The 22013-nt window shown below is 35.4% G+C and overlaps 1 protein-coding gene across 12 annotated transcripts in view; it reads left to right on the top strand.

Moving 5' to 3' along the window:
• Window positions 1–22013, top strand: part of NRXN1 (neurexin 1) — a 720695-nt gene that overhangs the window by 217692 nt on the left and 480990 nt on the right. For all 12 annotated transcript variants that reach the window (XM_061991571.1, XM_061991570.1, XM_061991565.1 and 9 more), the window contains one exon: window positions 21651–21952. In XM_061991571.1, the coding sequence (XP_061847555.1) occupies window positions 21651–21952 (302 nt within the window). The remainder of the gene's footprint in view (window positions 1–21650; window positions 21953–22013) is intronic.

Genomic DNA, 22013 nt, shown 5'->3' with positions numbered 1-22013 from the left:
GCCGTCTTCCTTTCTACAGACTGAATTGTTCAACTATATCCTTGAATAGAGTGGGTTGTAGCTAATATAGAAACGTACTAATACTCTTTATGCACCTTACAAGATGAAATTAGATATATGTATTTATGTTTTTGAGATTATATAGTTGAGAAAAAAAATCAATTCTGAGATTTCTGTTAATATGGGATACAAAACTTACTTCTTCCTGCCAAGATGATTAATGTGTTTTCAAATAGTTGCTTCAATGAATTAAGTTTATTTTGCATTCCTCTCTGTTCTAGTCATTTTAGCTGATTGGATATGAGCTTAGTACATTTTGATGAAATAGTCTAACTTGTGCCTCTCTTTTTCAAGAATGGTATGTGCTTTCAGTCCTTAAGTGATGGTGACTATCAATTATCTATAGAATCAGTATACCAGGATGCATGCAACAACAATAAAGTAGGGCTGTATTCTCACACAATTAATGCCATAGGTGGTTTTTTTGCTACTTCGCTCTATTAAGTTGTCAGACTCAAGGGCAGGAAATCAATTGAATTGCTGCATTTGACAAAAAATAACTTATTTGCTTAAGTATTTTGCTGTTAAAAAAAAAAAAAAGAGAAAACTTAGTATAACATACAGTAACATATTTTTCAGTATTCTGTTATTTTTATGCAACTTGGCATAGCTGACCTGTACTTGATAAGCCTCTCTGGTGCACTGTACTGCAAAAATAATTGAGACTTGTACGTTTAATATTTGTTTATAACAATCAGCACTGAATTTGCTATTTCTGTGTATTTATAATAATCACAAAAGGTTTTCGAATACCTCTTACTGACTGTATCTTGTATATCTTGTAAAGGCCTTTGGTAACAACTACTTAGTGACTTTTTGTTGAGTTAGCATGGTAACTTTGAACTCTTTAGTTGTACAGCTGTGGCAAAACATCAATTTATTTTTTTGCACTATCAAGAAAAAGTATGTTTTAGAGCATAGAAGAAAAAACAATAATAGGTTTTTAAGGGGATTATACCACATGAGCAGCTGATTTAATGAAAATGCATTAAGAATGTCTTCCTGATTATAAGCTGTATAAAAATAGCTATCTATATTTTTATATATATTCACATCTATACCAATGCAAATTATATTGCATTCATATAATAAGCTATAAAGGTTCAGTAAATTAGAAAAATTGTCCTTGCATTTTCATTTAGTTTAGATCTTAAGGAATTTAAGGAAAAAAAAAAAACAAACAAAACCTCCAAGTTTGAATTAAAGCTTTGCTTTAATAAGCTCTTTTTATTTTCATGTGAGAGTTCTGCTGCTTCTATCCTGGACAGATTGTTATGATTCGGACATGACTAGAATAGAAATGTGTAAGAACCCTTTGAATGAGGTCTTGCTGTTGAGGAAATGTGAAAAGTAATGGAGGAAACAAATATTCTTGTGACCATGTTGTTTGAAAACAATACAAAAATGTACTTGAGTTGTCCATGGTCTTTAACATCATCTCAACTTTTGAAGGCTTTTGGGTAAATTTATTTACATCAATTTAAGAAAATATTGATAAAAATATTTCATTGTATTTTTTTTTTCTTCAGAACATAAAGATTTGTATCTGCTAATTATGCAGCTGTCTTTGTGATGGTTATTATGGCAATATGATAGTAAACAATGACAATGTCTAATAAATGAGCACAGGACAAAGTCTCTGGTTTGCTTGGCATTAATTCCTGCTTACCTTTAGTATAGTAAGCATTATTTTTTTTTTTAACTTTCCCTTGGTGAAAGTCACATTGCTCCTAATTTCAATGCAGGTACTTTTGTGATACTTTAATAGAAAATACTCAGATGTGGCAAATGAAGGAAAAATAAGATATATAAGCTACCTCCAGCTGCATTCCTTAAAAAAAGGTTTGTGGAGTCAGCAAAGTTCCACTGGTTTTACCAGTGTCTTGACAAGTTCACTCCATCAAGGTTATTCAACTTTTTTTCTTCTAAACCATATAAAATTAGAGTTTCTTTTTTTATTAACTATCATGTTGTTAAAGGAAAAGAAGAAAATTATTGACTAAGTCTGAGGATAATTAAAAATAATAGACTTTTTCTTTCTGTATGAATGACACACACCTGCAGTTAATCATTTGATGTGAGGGAGAGTTTATCACAAACACCTGTACCATCTATCAGGAAAGAGTCAAACCTCTATTTTCAGTGACCAGTGTTTCTTCCAGTGCTGGTCCTTTTAAATCATCAAGACGTGGGAAATATCTTCTCTTTAACAGTAAGTGTAGTGAGTTTGTGTGGCTTGGTTTTGGTAATAAGGAGCTTCTGTGAAAAAACTGCTAGAACCTTCCCACGTATCTGACAGGGCCAGTGCCAGTCAGTTCTAAGATGGACCTGCTGTTGACGTAATGCCTCTATGATTAACGTATTTGAGAAGGGGAAGAAGTTGCTGTGCAGATGCTGAACTGCAGCAGCAGCAGAAGGGAGTAAGAACATGAGAACATTTCTGCAGACACTAAGGTCAGTGGAGAAGTAGGGAAAGGAGGTGCCCAGGCATTGGAGCACAGATTCCCCATGACCTGTTGTGAAGACCATAGTGAGGAAGACCCTGCCCGTACAAGCAACGGAGGCCGTTGTGGAACAGAGTTCCACTTGCAATCCATGGAGGACACCATACTGAAGCAGGTGGATGCCTGGGACTCCATGTGAAGCCCATGCTGGAGCAGGCTCCTTGTAGGACCTGGGAACCCCTGGAGAATGGAGCCCAGGCCAGACCAGGTTTGCTGTTAGGATTTGTGATCCTGTGATGGACCCTCACTAGAGCAGTCTGTTCCTGAAGGACTGTTCTCCCCATGGATGAGACCCATGCTGGGATACTTGGTGGAGAACCGGAGCCCATATTGGAGAAGTTCATGGAGGACTGTCTCCTGTGGGAGGAACTGCTGAGTGATCCCCTGTCCTTACCTCAACTTGCAAGCTGTTTTGTTATGTTTTTCTTCCCTGTCCAGTGTAGGATGGGGATTGATAGAATGGCACCTGGCACGTAACCAGGGCTAAACCATCACAATAAGCCATCTTTATTCCAAATACATTATTTTTAGTGTTGAGTATTTTTGTTCTGATTCCTACTATAGTGTGGAGAGTACTGAGTCCTGTCCTGCAGTGAAAAAAAAAAAGTTTTTTCCCAAATATAGACCATTACAGGGTGACATCTGTATAAGATACAGAGTCCTGACAAGTATAATAAAGATCTTTGTCTGATAAATGCCAGTCTTGCTTCAAAAGGCTGTAATTTGGAGTGATAATGTGTGGCCAAGACATTAAGTTTTCACTACTACAGGCAACTATATTTCCAGATTTTTTCTGAGGAACTACTTACTTGAGGAAAAGCTCTAAAATCAGGATTAGATTTTAAGAATATTTTAGTTAATGCATAGCCCTTAGTTACTCTGCCTAAATATTTGTAGACAAAATACTTAGATGCCCACATCTCACATCAGAGGAGATTGTATTAGCTTCTGGAATGTAATAAATCCACTGGGTGCAGTGCTTGAATTAACATAATAATTAAAGTTTCAGTACATTGTTGTAGTTCACAGTAAGAAAATGTTTAATCTTTCTGCATTCATCTATGTACATTCAAGGCATTGGGAGGTCTACAGAGACTGAATTAAATTTAAGTGCATCAGAAATGAGCAGAATGTTTTAAGAGAAATGTTAAAAAGATTTAGCTGTGTTGGGAGCTGTTTATAATTGGTTTGGTTCTAATAATAAAAGATACAGCAGAATTGGGTCACTACTCAAGTTACAGCTCACTTAATGAGAGAAAGCTGTAGGTGTGTAGGAGCCAAAATACAAAGTTATCTGGCATCTGTCCGCTTAGAGATCCAGGTTTTGTTTCATTTGTAGTTCCATATAGTCTATGGTCAGCTGTGCCTATAGGAAAAAAACATCCAAAGTACTGGACTGAAATGAGTGAGCATGGGATCTAGTAAGTCAGGTGAAAGTTATTCTGCTGTAGGAGTGATACATCACAAACTATTAGAGTGTTAAGAGAATGACAGAGTACCTTTCCGAACATAATGGTAGCCTTTAAAAATTGATGATGTTAAGAGGGTAATTTGATGACCTATGAATTTCGACTGAAATTAAGGAATGTTCAAAATTATCTGTGCCAGCACTACTCACTTGCCAGGAAAAAATATCTAGGTGCGATTATTTCATCATCAGAAATGGGTCAAGATCCAACTTCTCTTGAAACCAGTTTGGAAATCTAGGGTAAATTCCTGAATTTCAATAGAACCCTTAGCAATAGATTTTTGTTTCTTGTAAACAGTTCTTTGCTATTAAAGGGGTTATTTAATTCAGTCATTTAATGGTTCATTAGTAAGTGATAGGCATCCACCTGGCAAAAAAAAAAAAAAAAAAAAACAAACCCAAAAAAACTACCCAAACCAACAGAATGAGTGCAAAACAGTTCTCTGTTGTATTCTGAGAGGCCAGGACAGGCTATTTTTCAGCTGTACTTGGTCTGCACAAACAGGATCAAAAAGTAGAAGATGAGGAAATAAAAATCAAGATAAAGTTGCCTAAATCAATCAATCTATTTCTTATATGGCAGCTTGGAAAAGTTGCTTGTTAACTCTATATTGAGAGAGCAGGAAAAGAGAGTGATGTAGCCAGACGAGAAGAGCTACATGAGCTGCTCTTTAATACATCAAATAGTTGTAATTTTATGGCTATCAAGTTGGTGAATGCTGCCTGCTTTTGCTTATGAAATGGAAGTACTTCAATGTGCATGTTGTCTCCATAGCCTCAGACTAATGTACAAACAAATAGTTCTTAGATAATGAAATAATCAAATTATCCTAGACTGTTTTACCTCTAAATATCAGTTTAGCGATCCAATGAAAATGAACATAAGTAGAAAGGAATAGAGGTGGACAGCTAGTCTGCAGGTTTCTTGTTTAATGATAATTAGGAAAAATTTTAATGACATACAAACTTTTTATTTTAAAGCATTTGCAGCTCTACCACTGTTTCATTTGAATACTGAGGTATAAAACCTCACAGTAGTACTTGAGGGATTGGATTCTAATATGCTTTAAACACAGATTCCTCTTAGTGCCAAAACTGAATGCTATAGGGATTGCAATAAAAACTTTGTGAATCTGTAGGGAATTGGAGCCTGAAGAAGTACAGATATCAATTACAGAATGTTTTTTTGATTGACAGATGCAGTAATTCCCTTTATTTCTTGTAAGTTCAGAAAGATTTAAATAATTTTAGTAATTTAATAACAGACCAGATGTTTCAGAGATGAATGTTAGTGTGTTTTGTCAGGAACTGTTCAATTCTAATTAATTTTAAGTTATCCAGAGTACTCATCAAATGGTTTTAGAACTCTAGATGCATGAGCTTGGAATCAAATATCTTGTGCATTGTACTTTACTCATTTTCTCAGGGTGCTATAAAATGAAGAGAGACTTTAGAAAAGCAAAACTATATTCAGCAATCTAAAGAAAATAACGTGTTGTAGAAGAAGGTTGAATTACTAGGTTAATAGAACTCATGGTACAAACATTTTCTGAAGGTATAGTGAACCTGTCACTCTGGTGGCTGCACCATAGTGTTTTTCTAATGTAAATGTATGACCTAATTGGCCTCTGGGGCTGTATGTCTAAACAGCTGAACAGTAATTATAGACAACCCACGAGGCATGGATGGAGTGGGAAAAAGTGGAGGTGGCTGTTAAGAGCATTTTTGTTCAAATTATGATTTGAAGCAAATTTTCAGTTATGTTATAGGGAGGGATAAAGGTATATGTTATTTCTTTGGAAGTGAATGAAGTTAGCATAGAAATTTTCCAATATTGCGGGTTTTTTTATGTTCAAATAGTCCATCCAGCTCTACTACTTGCTTCAAGCCTCTTGTGTAGTTTTGTGTAGGACCAATAGTCATCTTCAAGCTGTGCAGGAGGAGGCAGGCAGTGGCTCCTGCTGTGATTGACATAGGCTTCAGTTTTGCATTTTTTCTCTCACTGATTAGGAGATGGAAATTTGTAGAGAATGCATTTCAGCTGCCAAAATATTTGGTAACCAGATGTTTGCCAAAACATTTCTTCTTCCTCTGACTCCTCTAGCCAATATCTTTGTGGAATATTAGCAGCTGTGGTGAAACCAATCTCAATGTTATGACATGTAGAGAAACTTTAGACCCTGCTTGCAGATTAGGTTACTGAAAAGGAAGAGTGACTAACATGAACGTTACATACAATGTCTGTTAGGAGCGTATCCTTCTTTCTCTTTTGGTTATCCTTTAAGATAAGTTACATTTATTTTTTTCAGTTGTGTTTTTTATATAAGTGTTCTTTGGGTGATTACATTGTCAGTTTTTCTTCATATCCATAGGGTATGAGGCTGTGAATAGTACTAAGCTCCTAAGCAGTAATAACAAATATTGAAATATGCTGGGCAGTTATTTTAGACAAGTTATTTAAGAAGTAAAATTATTTGTTAGTATCTAATGCTTCTAAAACAAGTCAGTGTTTCTGATAATGTTGCTCTTTCTATTTTCTACTCTTTCCATACCCTGAGAAGTGAAATGTTAAGTTTTGTTAGTTGTATGTAATGATGCAAATATGTAAAATTACCTATGAAACCCCAAGTCTCTCACCTTCTTGAGCATAGTTGTTGCATAAAGAACAGAATAAATTATCAGTGGTGCAAATGTGCTGTCTTCAGGGGAATTTACCAGCTGATAACTTGGCCCAGACGTGACAGCAAATCTTTCCTCTAAAATGTCAATACAGTGCTAGAGTCCAATTATTTTTATAAACTGCTAATCTTCTTTCACTTTTACAGTGTTACTACAGGCTTCTCTAAAAAGACTATTGGTAATGTCAGTAAGGACATTATCTGCCGTATCAAGCAATTATAAAGACAAATTCTAGAAAAAAATTAACATTAGTAGGTAATACTGAACTCATGAAAAAAGCGAGTCAGTCTTCAGAAAATTAAATACAGAACATAGATAATACTGATGATTTTGCCACTTGCTGAAGTTTTCTTGGATTTTCTCAGATTTGGCATTGAGATTTTGTGAGAGAGAGAAATCTTTTCTATTTTTACATTATGTGCCTAAAATGGTCTTTAAAGATACGTAAAAGAAATATCTCTAAATTTATTAATATCTGAAAATAAATCAATGCATATTGCATATTGCCATATTTTCACAAAGTCCCATTTAATAAAAAAATGGTATCAGGAGTAGGTCTTCAGTTTTATTTTGATATAGTTTACTCTGAGTATGCTAGAACAGAATTAAAATCTGTTAGAGAATATATCTTTTCAAGTATTAGTGTGCATTATAAAGAAAGGGAGGTGATATACATAATTGTCTTCTACATAATACTGGAAAACTTACCTATGTTACTTGAAACTTCTTAATGTATCCCTCAAATTTCTTTAAATTATCTACTCCTTAATCACCTTATGGGAATAAGCTTTAGACAATCATGGGAATCACAGAATGGTAGGAGTTGGAAGGGACCTCTAGAGATCATCCAGTCCAACTCCCCTGCTAAGGTAGGTTCACCGCGATCAGTTTACACAGAAACACGTCCAGACAGGTTTTGAAAACCTCTAGAAAAAGAGACTCCACACCCTCCTCAGACAGCTTGTTCCAGCTTTTGTTCACTCTCACAGGAAAGAAATTTTTCCTTATGTTCAGGTGGAACTTTCTGTGTTCCAGCTTGTGCCCATTACCCCTTGTCCTGTCACTGGGTGTTACAGAAAAAAAGTCTTGCCTCATGCTCTCAACACCCATCCTTTAAGCGTAAGCATTGATAAGGTCCACTTTTAGTCTTCTCCAAGCTAAACAGCCCCAGGTGTCTTAGTCTTTCCTCTGAAAAAAGATGTTCCAGTCTCCTGACCATTTTAGTAGCCTTCTACTGCACCCTTTCCAGAGTATCTATACAATTTTTGAACTAGAGAGCCCAGAACTGGACACAGTACTCCAGATGTGGCTTTACCAGACAGAGTAGAGGGTGTGGAGAACCTCCCTTGACCTGCTCTCCAGCAGGTCAGCCTCTACCTTTACTAGTACATGGGCTTGTTCCTTCCCAGATGCAGGACTCTGCACTTGCTCTTGTTGAACTTCATGAGGTTCCTCTCTGCTCAACTGACCAAGCCAATTGAGATCTTGTTGAAGGGTAGCACAGTCCTGCAGAAAATCAGACAGTTCTCCCAGTTTCATGTCATCAACAAAGTTGGGGAACAAGTTTAAGAGTTTGAAGGTTACAATGATCTCTTATGTTGTTTAAGCAGCTGTTTCGCACTACAGAATCAGAATCTCTGTAAGAAGGCTTGATTCACAAAGTGCCTTTGCAGCACCAATGACAGCTCTGAGACAGATTTGTTTTGGTAACCCTTGTTTCCTAAAAATCACCCTTTTTTAGGTAATTTCTGCTGAACCTGTATAACTTACTGTAAATTACATTGATAGCTACCCATGTGTGTTAGCAAAACAATTGCTTGCACATTTTTATGTCTGCAATTGTGTAAACCCAGATTTTGAGATCTTCAAGTGTCAAATTGCCATCTGAATATCTGTGGTGGTAGTTTACACAAACCCCAGACGTTACATTCTCTAGATGCAGGCCTTTGCTCACATCTGCAGAGCACTTTACCAATTAACTTCTATGTTCTGAAATATCATCACTTAAATTTTGCTTGAAGATAGGGAGAGGAAGGATTATGAAAAACAATTGTATCCTGTCAAAGCATTACAAAAGTAATTTTACTTTGCTCTTATGTGTTTTGTCCTAGAAAGTGAGTGCTAATTTGAGAGCTAACAATAATACCAGTTATACTTACCTCCAATGTGCAGTAGTAATAGAATAACTCTTAAATCCAATCAGGAAAAAAAATAGCTACTATACATTGAGACATAATATAAGCTGTCAGCCTTCTGTAGATTCCATTGAGGATTGGTATCTTTTCCAGGGTGAAAATTCAGTTGGCATTTTATGCCTATTCTTAACATGTCTCCATTTCTTTGTTTGGTATCTGCTGCAGACAAAATGGAAATAAAGCTTTTTTGTTATTAAGGCCTATTCTGGTCTTCCTGTGTGATTGAGCATTTCCAGTGGGAGTGAATGATAGCATTGAAACAACAGCAAAAAGAGTAAAACTGGTCAGTCCAGCTGTCTCTAGGATGGTATATTGCAGCCTTTAGACTCTACTATAACATCACTGTCATAACCATCAAGGTTTCATGTATGTTGAAAATTAATTTCAGTCTTTTATGTGGGTTTTTGAAATAAGAATTTCATTATTATGTACAATTGCACTGGATTTACCCTTGAATGTTTCTTACAGTACATATGCATGTGGCTGCAGTTCTGTGTAAATAGCTCTGGGTGGTTTTCATCATAAAATACAGACTGTTATCTGTCTTTATGGCCCTAACCTTGTCAGAAGTCACTATTATTATGCGAATAGTTAATAATAATATTTTATTACCCTCCACTTTAAAATACATGCATAATGTGTCTTTTTTAAAAAAAAAATATCTAGATACGGAGTTGATTCTTCTTTCCAGAGAAGAAGGTCTGTTCTTACCTCAAATCAAGAAGGGTCTATGCTTTGCTTATTTCTTAAATCTTTATAGTTTTCTGAATTTTGTCTGTCAACCACGTTCATAATGGGAAATTTAAAACAATTTTTATGATCACATATAGTGATCATTAGTCAATTCAACATCTGCAGGAAGGTAATTTGAATCTTTGTTTAAGTTTATTAGATACTAGAATTCAATACCAACTGTTTAACAACAAACCAATTTAAAAATACAATTACTTGCTCACCAAATGAAAAATTCTTGTCTGTCCTCCTTTATAAGGAAGAATTGTTTCTTATAATCTTAGAAATTACTTATAACTTTTACTTTAGTTAATGAAAAAAGAGGAAAAATTACTGTGTTGTTTCACTAACCAAAAATTATTCCAAGATTTGATGTCTGATCTAAATCCATTGTCAATTGCTTTAGAATTTTGAGCTTCTTAACTTGCAAAAACATTTGCAGGTTTGAAAGATGCTGCTACGGACAGATAATAAAGATCTCATAGCTTTAGTATAAATAGTGTCCTTAAATAGCCTGAAAATTAAGAGAAAGTAAAGGTGGCATATGTAGAAAGAGAAATGAAAGAGCTTTCTGATCCTTTAGCTTATTTGGATGCTCTTGATCTGCTTACTGATGGTGGCTAAAGGAAACTGAGAATGAGGTACCCAAACAAATACCAAATACACTAGAAAGAAGACGTATTGCTCCTGTTAGTGCTTGTCATAAAAACCCTTTAAAAAAAAATACACAAAACCAAACTAGTCTGGGCAGATTTATTAGCCATGTGACAGTGAATTAAGATGATGAAGCTCAAATAATGTTTTGATCAATGATTTGTTTTTGAAAAGTCTTGAGGTTTTTCCATATATACCCAGCAAAAAAAAAAAATCTTCAAACATTTGCAGCTAACATAATATTTCCTTTTCCTTTTTTTTTATAGAGGATTATATAGGACATTAGGAATTGTTTGCTTAAATTATAAACTTCTAGCAGATAACAATAGGCCATAACCACACTGGTCTGCTCATTATTTTAAACAGCAGATTGCTGCAGATCCTTCCTTGGAGGTCTTTAAGACCCGCCAGACATGATCCTATGCGGCCTGATCTAGGTGGACCTGCTTCTGCAGGGAGGTTGGACTAGATGATCTCTAAAAGTCCCTTCCAACCCTTACCATTCTGTGATTTTCTGATTAAGCTTTTCAGGTCTCTTTTGTTTCTGTAGAATTCTTTCATAGAATATATTCATCATGTACCCAGTAACTTGAAAATATGTTTCTTTGTTTTAAATGTGAGGGAAGAGATATTTATAGCATCCTCAACAGTGTGGAAAATGTGATAAAAATTTGTTTTCATATTTAATTTCCCATGTTCATAGGAAGACTAGGAATTTTAAATGCTTCTCCCAAACACATTTTGAAGATTAACAGAGATCCAGCAGACTTCTTCCTTATGTTTATTATGTAGGCATTCCTTCAATATTGCAGTCTTGGGCACAGATTGAACAAAAAATTTACAGTTGTGTATAATATCCTTTAGAAAGATGTTTGTTTTGGTTTCCCTTTTTTAAGTCATTTGTTCTTGTTACTGAGACAAATGCAACATATTCCTGTAGTTCCTCTCTGACACTGGTGCAAAACTGTTTTTAAAAAATGTCTCATTATGCATGTAGTACCACTGCAGTGGCCTTGCCTCTGCATCTCTGGGATACTTATTGTTGTGCAACGCTTCTTTTAACAGGAGTTAATTAGGACCAGAAAATTGCTTGTTCTTTTTATTGCATCCAAACCCCAGGACATGTTGCACTAATCTTATAGTGCTGTGTGGTGCCACAAGAGGTGTTCAGTTGATGTTTTGGAAGTTTGTTATTGGCATTTGTAATGTTCTTTATCGGATCATTTAACTAGTTAACTTATTTAACTAGTTAAGCCTTATTCTCCTATTTGAAATATAATGTACATAATATATAAATATAATGCCAGCAGAACAATGCAATCTTATGTATTTCTTCATCTCCTTATCCATTCTTTTATTTACAATAAAGAGAAATGAATACAAATCTCCTGGAAAATCCCCAGCAAGGAATAAAGTGGTATTGCTTTGTACAGAGACTGCTTTCAATTTTTGCAAGAATTGCTTTTGTGTGTGTGTGTTTTTCTGTGATTTTCTTCTGTAAGATGCAAACAGCAGAGAGCTAGCCTTGAAAACTTGAATTTGCAAGAGTTTTATAGTTAAAGAGAAAATTGGTACTGTAAAGTCAGTTTTTTCTACCAGCTCTCACCTTTCTGTAAACAATCTGGTAGAGAAAGCCTCTGTGCATCTGATACTTAGCAAACTGAAAATCTATAATTTTGCAGTTTAGCTGCAAAGTCAGTGGCAGCCTGCAGGCCTAGGAAAGGCCTTTAGGTTCCTCAGCACAGATTTTACTTTGGTAGAGTAACTGAAAGCTGTATTTATTTTTTGGTATAATACTAGCCTGATTTCCCAACATCTGACCAAATTCTCTCGTTTTTAAGTTTTAATGCAACAATAATGTTGAGTAAAACCTGTTTCTTCTGTAGAGGTAGAAGTCTTATGTGTATTTTACATGTAGCAGTTTATTCTTAATTTAACAACAAAGCCTTTAAAACTACGATGCCAAATTTGGGGGGTTTGAGTAGTTATGTGAAAGACCACATCACTATAATATAAACTGCAAGATTTCATAATATACTTTTTAATTATATGACTTCATAAGAAAAATATCCACTTATTTTATCTAGCAGTCTTGTAGCCTAAGATGGTGCCCTTCCTAAAAACTCCTTCTCACTTTACTTTCCCTCCCAAATTGCAAGTTGGATTTTGAAGAACATACTCTGAGTGATTAAGTAAAAAGACTGGAAAATTAGTGAGGAAGTTATATGGTCCTAGTCATTTCAGAAATGAATTAAAATTGCTGTTTAGTGAAATGAAGTAATTTATCACTTATCCGGTGTTTCCTCTGAGTCATTTATCATGAGTGGCAACTATCATTTTATTCTCATCTCAGATGATGAGGGGGGATCAGAGGCTTATGTTACGCAAGTTCATACTTGTAATTGGCAACTGATTTAATGCTTGGGTGTAAAATAAAATGAGCTAGAAAAGCTTTCAGAAGTTTCTCTTCTGCTCCTGCAACATGATATTGAGTCATAATAATAAAAGATTTCGTATCACTTATGCTGTTAAAATCCACTGGACAACAAGACTTACTATGTGTACTAGTTTTATTTGTATATTGGATACAATCGATGCAGACTTGGCTCAGGATTTCAGGTGTAGTGTCTTTTTGAGATACAATCGACAGACAGAGTATGGTTTATAAACAGAGACATTGGTAGTCCAAATTAGTTGGCTAGAAAAATTAACCAAGAGCTTCCTCCCCTTGTGATTTCTTTGAGTGCATTTTCTCCCGAAAAAGTGGTTGAAGTGGTTAACCAGCTCACTGGATCTTTAGAGTGAATAGACACTTGTACAGCATTTTTCTGCAAAAGGAGCACATAAAATAACAAGAAACCCTTGAGAAATGATTCCTGACTCCTTCAGAATAATTTACTCATGGTGTTAAATATTTTCTTCTCACGTTAGGCTAGTCATGATTAAATCATAATGGACTTTATAATAAAGGAGGAAGGAAGGCAGTGTAATGTGACCACTAAAATCTAAATTTATTTCAGAATTCTTTCTGGAGCTGGTAACTGCTGTTTTTTGGATACTGCATGTTCATCTTTCTATAACAATAACATCATTTTTCAAACAGAAGGTACCTAGTTGTTAAGTCTTAACAGCCTGTGAGTGCAACTCTCGTTATTTACTCATTTATGTTTAATAAAGATTCAGCTCGTTACTCAAAATTTGCTTAATTCTTACAATAATGGATTGTGCAATGCATTTCTGGGTATGCTGATAAGATGCTAAAAAACAGAAATTTCAGTTCTTACTAGAGAATCTATTCCAGCAAGTGTCAGATCAGTAGGGGAAAAGCCAGGAGTTTATATTGCGTAACGTGGAAGAGAGAGAAGAGGGACCCCCCCCCCCCCCTTTTTTTTTGAAAGAAGCAGGATTTCTTTCTTTTGTGGATCTGGAATAATGAATCTTACTTTCTCCCTGGATTATTCTTTTGGAACTGTCTGTGAAGACTTGTTTAGAGAGCAGAGTTGCTGAAAAGGAAAAAAAATAATGTGAGAAAGGGAAGAAAGAATGGGAGATTTTTAAAATTAAAAAAATTAGGTAAGGAACAGAAAAATGTTGTTGCTATATATTACCAGTACTGTTAAAAATAAATTCAACTTTTAACTGGTAAAGTAGATCATATGTACTCCCTTTGAATTAATATTTTTTTAGGTATTTTGATAATTCTGTCCCCCTTTTTTTTTGTTAGTAGGTTTCATACTTAAGTCTTAAATTTGTTAAGCAGGCAACTAATCATTTGTTTTTCTCTGTGCCCACCTTCCTGATTTTTTATGTATGCAATCCAGTAAGCGTATTTTAACAAATTAAGAAACAAATTAAGGTCAAATTCAGGTAAAAAAATGCTTTATAGTCCTATTGTTGCTCATCTTCAGATCCAGTGAGTGATCTTTTAATGGAAAGATATAGGCCGGCCTTTTAACAGGGATGAGATGCCTAGTGTATAATATATTCTGAGAACATTCTGTGTGTCATGGTACACTCCTTATGCAGAAAGAATTCTCCTTGTATGTAGTGGCAAGCCATTAGTTTGGAATTACTGAAAAGTTTCCAATTCTTAATGTTTGCTAGAGAAGCATGAGTTAAAACTATTATTTTATCAGCCATCCTTGTTAATAGTTGTATCTGCAGGCTTTTTCAGTGTGGTTTTCCCTAGGTTGCATTACATTCTGGAAGACTTTATAAAGAAGGTGATAGCTAACAGATAAATGTTTGAATTTTAAATTGCCATGAAGTGGAATACAAAACAGTACAGCTGGGAACACACTAGGCTCTGGATTTGTGTAATTTCTTTATTCAGTCTATAGTTAATGTTTTGAAGATTGTACAGAGGGAGTCTGTCTCCTAGAAGTAGAGTATCAGCTTGTTTTCTCTTTGAAAATATTTCTTTTGGTAGGTAGACAGATAAGTAGGCAGAATGCTACTATATTTTGTTTGTATAATAATGAATTGATCTGTCACATGATATAAGTCCTTCAAATTTAGTTAATAAACTTATTTTAAGACTTCTAGTTTCTTCTTCTGTAAAGAAACATTGCAGTTACGAATAAATAGTTTTGACTTACTTTCTTTGGACAATTTTGTTTCTCTAGTCTGTGATCCCATTGTTGTTACACCTAATTAGACCAGAGCATCCAATCATATGCATTTGATTTAAATCAGGCATGTGCACATGATCAAATCATTGTGGAATCAGACAGACTTTTTTATGATTTAATACTGCCAGGGAGCAAGCTAGATATGCTGTAAAGCTTAACATAGTGCTCATGTAAGATTGTAAAATCTGCTAAGGCCAGTGGAAGTATTTCTTCCTAAGGACTCCAATGAACCTCCAAAGAAGTGAAGATTACAGCTGTTGTTGACTTCAGAGGGGAATCGGGCCAAATTCTAAGGAAGAAATTAGGAAAAATACTTTCTGCACTAGCAGGTGCTTCAATAAAACATACTACTTGTGTGAGTACTTTGTAACACAAATAGATTATGTCTTTTGGTATTTAATGGGATGATTATTCAGGAATGTAACTGCAGTAATATATAATAATTTACAGTGCTCAAAAGTCAGAATACAAATATCTTAAAGTCAGCTATTGATGTTCATAATATCTTGTGCTTTTCTATGTAAGTAATTACATTTTAGTAATTAAATGAAGTGTAACACTTCATACTGGCTAGAATGACTGTGATGCATTTTTAACAGTTTCTCTAAGTGTCATTAAGTGACAATTAGGAAAAAACAAACAACCAGCAGTATACACAACTGATTATTAATAAAACCTGTTCCTAATTCACTTTTAAAATCAATGAAAGTTTTTTAATTAAAAAAAAAAAAAAACCTTTAAATGGGCTTTTCAATGAGTTCATTCTAAATATATATTTTCATATCAAGAGTTAAAATAGTACATCAGCCCGACATTAGAGAGTTAGTAGAGGAATGATTACCAGTATTGCTTCATGGGTCTTCTGTCCTGTGTCGTAATTTATGAAACATTTTTACTTTTATGTGGCTTATGCTGTATGTCTGCTAGAAATGTCTCTGTTTTTCAGTGAAAAAATACAATAAAGCTTTATACTTTGATTTCCTATTCTTGGGTTTTTTTTTTTTTATATGATTACTAATCTACATTGAAACCATACAGTGTCACAGCTATGGCTGTTTTACCGTCTATCTTCCAATTCCATAGCTAGTTATGGGAAGGATGCGCTGCAGTTGCACTGACTAATCACTTTCCAAATGTCAATGCCATATTGAGTGCAAAGATGGCTGAGGTTACATCCAAGTAATCATGAGAGGGAGTTTTAATTTTTCATGAGGAATCCATTCCTCCAAAGACCAGAGAAATGTGATTGCATCAAATAATTTCTGTATTCCATGCAGTTTTGCTGAAATAGAATATTACCATAGTATTATTTTAATTCATGTCATGGCTATCTCTTCAAATTATAAAGAAATACTTAGTTTTGTTGAGATACTTCCTGTGAAAAGATACTATGCACTTAATCTCTCCAATTGTCTCAAATCAGTAGTTTCTTCTGTAATGCTGAGATGTATTTTCAAGTGTCAGACGCCTGTGGAAAAGCACTGTGCTGCTTAGCAGGCAGCACCTACTGGAAAATGAGATGACGATCTAGTTGAGTATGCAGACTGTCTTATTAGCCGCCCAGTCAAGCCTTGTGACCTTTGTTGTCTGTCAACTTTTATTTTTCCTGTCAGTAAAACTTGTCAGAATAAAAATCAAAGTTCTTTTTAACTAGTGATACAAGAAGTAAATTTCCTAATATACCAAAATGTTGTTGAATCATTTCAGTGTTTTCAACCTTAGCTTTCTCAAAGCCACTTACATCAGAAATCTCAATTTAATGAGTTTCACTAAAAGCATAGCAACTACTGAGAAAAAAAGGAATTGCTGCTGTACCTGCAGCTGGAGCTTGTCTGGAGGAGTTATTGGTAAGGGCTGATTTCTCTTCAGAAATGAGATTTTGAGATTGCCAGAATTACAAGGCATGACATCTGAGCTCATGGCTGTCCTTGTTGCTCCTCTGTGAGCTGGCTTTCCATCAGTCTTTCAGGCGCCTATAATTACTAAAACCTTAAATGGCAAAGGAAATGGACTAAATGGACCAAATATGGATCAGGAATGATGCCATTTAGCCAAGGTGCCCATAGTTGCACAACTGAAGATTGGAAATAATGGTTATCTTGAATCCCATACAAAGGAGAGTTCATCTCCTGACTCCGCAACCCATGGTCATACTGTTGACAGTTCGGAACCTCTCCTAGATATCTGAAGTATGAATGTGACCTACCTGATAAATGTTAGTGCTCTGATGTACTAACATCCTACCCTAATGCAATTCTGGTACTACAGGATCTGTATCGTAGTATTACAATTCTGAAGACCAATTACATGAAATTCAATCCTACAATGTAAAAATAGAAAATACTGGACATTTTGGCAGGTGAGCAAAAAAAGATCTAGTTTTTCAGAAAAAGCATGTAATTAAATTTTTTATCGATGGTGTACAGGATTTTCAATCAAAATATTTTTCTGAAGTTAAATATGATCAATTTTGGCTTTTTTTGGTTCAGTTTAAAGTACATTTTGAAACAAATTAATGCTAATTTGATGCAAGTTTAAGTTTATTAAAAATCTAATGCTTCCTCACAACTTTAAAAAAGAAACCATTCACTTAGATTCAAACTTTCACTACAGTTTTATTGCTGAAATTAGTGATTAAATTAACCCCCCGTTCATGATTTCTCTCTAGGAATGCCCCAAATGGTGTCTGGCACCCCTCTGAATTTGGGTAAGCTTCATAGATAAGTTGAGTCCAGTCAGCTTACTGCTAGAGTGCTGGCACAGTAAAGTGGAGGAAGATACTACAGCTTGTCTAACACTTTTTAAGTACCTCGTATGAAAATCATTAACAGATATGTTTAATGACAATTCGTCAGTGACATTACTGAGTTAGATGGGCCTTACTGAAGCTAGAAAGAATGGGAAAGAGTTAAAAAAATGAAAAGTTAATGTTGCAGGTTGTAGAGCATTGGTTAAAGAGGATACTGCAGAAGAACAATTCAGAGTTTGCTATTACAGGTTTTTCCAAAGCGCTGTCCAGTGGGCAGTCACATAAAATAGATATTTTCCAGTCACAGTGATGCTGACTTCATCTTTCCAGTGACAACTCAGGATGCTTTTTGGTTGTTATTTGGTTCTGTGGTATATTGTGAGTTGTTTGTTTTTTCTCTCTAATGAAGAGGTTTAGGATTGCTGGTTTAGTCTTATATTTTTTTTCCTCAAGAAGAATGCAGTTGAGTCAAAACGTTTTAGCCTTGAATACTTGCAACTGTGGAGTGATAGATGAAGAAATGTTAGCCTTTATATTGGATGCTTGTGGTGAGATGTTGCAGTGATGGCTTCTGTGAGAAGGGGCTACCAAAGGGCCACCCAGGGCACAGGTAAGCCCCCCAGCTGGGAGTGGGGCACTTTGAAGAAAAGAATATCTGTAGGAAAAACAGCAGTGAGGAGTGAGGAAAAGAGTATGAGAAACAGCCCTGTGAGCACGAAGGTGAGAGAAGGAAGAGGACACCACAGTGGAGGAAGTGAAGGTTTTCTGAAGGAACTGTGGCCTGGGAAAGGCCTGTATAGGAGCAGACTCATCCGGAAGGACTGCAGGTATAGCAAGGACTCACACACTGGAGCGTGGGAAAAGCATGAGGAGAAAGGAGTGGCAGCTGATATCTCACTTTGCTGCTCAGGGTGTGGGGAGACAGCAGAGTTGGAAATGAAGTGACAGGAATGAAGTTCAGTCTGAGGAAAAGGCAGAGACAGTTAAGATGTTTTCAATTTGATTTCTTGCCATCCAAAACTATTTTAATTGCAATAAATTCATTTTCCAAAAGTTGACTTGTTTTGTATGTGATAGCAAATTATTTCCAGCCTGTATCTTGACCCGTAAGCTTTTTTAAATCTTATTTTCTTTCCTTGTCCTGCTAAGAAGTAAAAGGGAGGGAGTGACTTTTTCATCTCTCAGTAAATAGTGACTCTATATACAGTCTGAGGTTTGAATGAATACTTTTGCTTACTTCTTCAGATCTGTCTTTAGGCATAAATAAAGTGTCTGGCATGCCTTTGCACTCCCATGAATTTTCATATATCAATGATTTGGTTTTACAGAAATAGTTTACAGAGCATAATGTGTATACACGTTACACAGGTTGATTAATTTCAATAGGTTTTTTTGTTGTCATTAAATATGTGGGGCAAAACTGAACATACCAAGTTGCTGCACTTAAATTTTACTATCTGTCCATTGTAGGTATTCATGCTGTTTTAATATGCTTTTGCAGTAAGCATCTTGAGCGTTTTGTGGTTTTTATTAAATATTCATTAAATGAGATGCATGATATCAATGCAGTCTGGTGCTTAGTGCATTGAAGCCCTACAAAATGCATTGTTTATGAATTCTTTATGCAGAATGAGACAAGGGCTTTTTCTTCTACAGAAACATGTCAGAGTCCAGGATATGTTGCTATCAATGTAACGTTGCTCTGCATGCAGTAACCATACGGAAGGTTTAAGACCTTAAGAACAGGAACAGCAATTCCTGTGTGTCCTTAGTGCAAGTTACAGTATCTCTTGATCTGCTGTTCACAGTAGACTAGGAAGGATTGTAAACTGGCTAAATGGGCAAATTAGTTAGGCTAACTGTTTTTGTCCATCATGCACGTGAAATCTATCACTTACCTCAGTCAGGTTCAGCAAATAGTAATGCTTGTCCTAAGTACCAATCGATTTAGGCTAGATTACCATGGTCTAGTGATAAAATACCAGACTTTTTAAACTGCTTTTCACTCCATAGTAAACATTAGCTGGAACACCTCTAACAGCGTAATTTTTGTCTGGAATGAAATTTCATGCTAAAAAAAGAAAAAAAATTAAAAAATCTCAACTCTGTTCTTCTGAACCGTGAAGAGCGAGGTACTGTTTATATGGGAGCTTTTCTCCCCATGCAACCATGTGTACTCATAAGCCTGACTGAATTTCTCCTCAGAAAAGCGATTGGGTTTGTCCATAGGGGTACCAGTTATGTAGATATTACAGCTTTACAGAAGTCAGGTTAGGATGTAGCACATTCTGACGATACTTATCTCCTTCTGCACATTTATTGTGCATGATGAACGGCCAGTACAGAAAGCAGTCTCTGTGCTCTGTAAGACCAAGTTCTTCTTGTAACAGAGGAGCATTGCGTAATCTGAAACTAGAGATTGGGGATTTTTGTTTGGTTTTGTTTTTTGTGAGAGGTGTTATCAACAGACAGCGGAAAAGGCATCCTTAAGGGTACTCAGAGAGATAATTTTCTTTCTTTTCTCTTTTTACAAAAGTGTTTGTTTACAAAGTAGGCTTAGACTGTGAAATCTATCTGTGGATTTCCTGTTGCAAACTCTTTTTCATTTGGAGCAAGATACTGCTGAAGCCTGCAGTAAAGAGAGCCTATTAGATAAGCTTTGTTTTTTGTTGTATAATAGTCTAGTATGATTTGGCTGCTGCCAAAGAAAAAAAAAAATCCAAAAAATGTAGACCAGTCACTTTGACTATTTTTATTACAAAGCACAGTTAAATGCAATTGCTGTCTGGAGTCCTATCTGAAGTTACTTTGCAGAACTATTTGAACTTACTGGACTCTACTGTCTAAATGGAAGCATTGCAAATATCGAGGATCAGTGTTAGCATAAAGTCTACAGCAGGGGTTTGTAAGCAACAGAGAACAGATGTGGCCAGGGGCCTCTCAAAAAACTGTTCAAAAAGCAAACCTGCTTTTGCATGCTCTGTCACGCAGTGGTCCCTTAAACTCACACTGTTGTTATTTCCCTTATCTATGTATTAATGCCTGTGTTTAGGTTTTGTTCTGGTGGTATTATAGGAAGTAAATGTAGCTGTGTTCTGGAGACAGTTTGTCCTCAAGAATGATGTAATTTGACATCATCAGGTTTTAATACCTTCATTCCTGCATTCCTCCCACACCTACAGGTTTCTGTTGAAACTTTACTAACTTATATTTTTAGCTAAACAAATCTTGACTCTAAATTATAGCTCTAACTCTATACACTTGTAGTGTAAGATCAGCATATGTGTTCATCTGTAGGACTTAAGGGGAAAACACTTCTGCATATGCTTTACAGTGAGACTGAAAGCTTCTGCTATTTGCGTTTTTTAGTCACCTTCAGTATAAACTAAGAAAAATATCCTGTATGGCACATACTGGCTAGTAAATGCATATTCCAGGTAAAATCTTGTTTACTGATGCACGTTATCTTTCTATCTGTCATGGTGCAAAATGCAGGTTTGAGGTAGATTCTTAAATGAGTGGCTTGTAGCTTTGGATTATTCAGGACCTTGGGCCAGACCACTTTGAGATATCTAGGTTATTCATTCCTATTGATGTGCCATGATTTTAGTGAGACCTGGGAAGCAAAAGATTTGGGTTTTGACTGGAATAATGCTTCGGTTTGCACATTAACATGAATATTGTGTACTTATATGTATTCAAGATCACATTGCTTAAATTACATAAACACAATTGCTGATGCAGAATATTTGCTGTGTTTAAACATATCTATGAAAATTCTGTAAGAAATAGTTTAAAATGTATTCACAGTAAATCTTATTTATCATTTTTCTTCTAAAACCTTTAAAGATTTTAGATTAGTTAATTTTTAATACAGTGCTTATAGTAATACTGTTAAATTAACAAGCAATTTCTGCAAGTTGCTTTTAATTATGTGCCAACGATTTATTAGTTTGTTTCTCTCTTTTTGTTTGTCAGGAAAAGAAGAATATATTGCGACGTTCAAGGGATCAGAATACTTCTGCTATGACTTATCTCAGAATCCCATCCAGAGTAGCAGTGATGAAATAACTCTGTCATTTAAAACACTTCAGAGGAATGGACTGATGCTTCACACAGGAAAATCGGCTGATTATGTCAATCTTGCATTGAAAAATGGAGCTGTCTCCTTGGTCATTAATTTGGGCTCAGGGGCCTTTGAAGCACTGGTGGAACCTGTGAATGGGAAATTTAATGACAATGCCTGGCATGATGTGAAAGTAACCAGGAATCTGCGTCAGGTAACAGTACAATGGATACAAGAATAACTGACTTTGTTATGAGTAAATGCTTGATGATTTG

Source organism: Colius striatus, chromosome 2 (genome assembly GCF_028858725.1).
Source record: "Colius striatus isolate bColStr4 chromosome 2, bColStr4.1.hap1, whole genome shotgun sequence".
NCBI lineage: Eukaryota > Metazoa > Chordata > Aves > Coliiformes > Coliidae > Colius > Colius striatus.
This window is presented reverse-complemented; position numbering and strand designations above follow the sequence as displayed.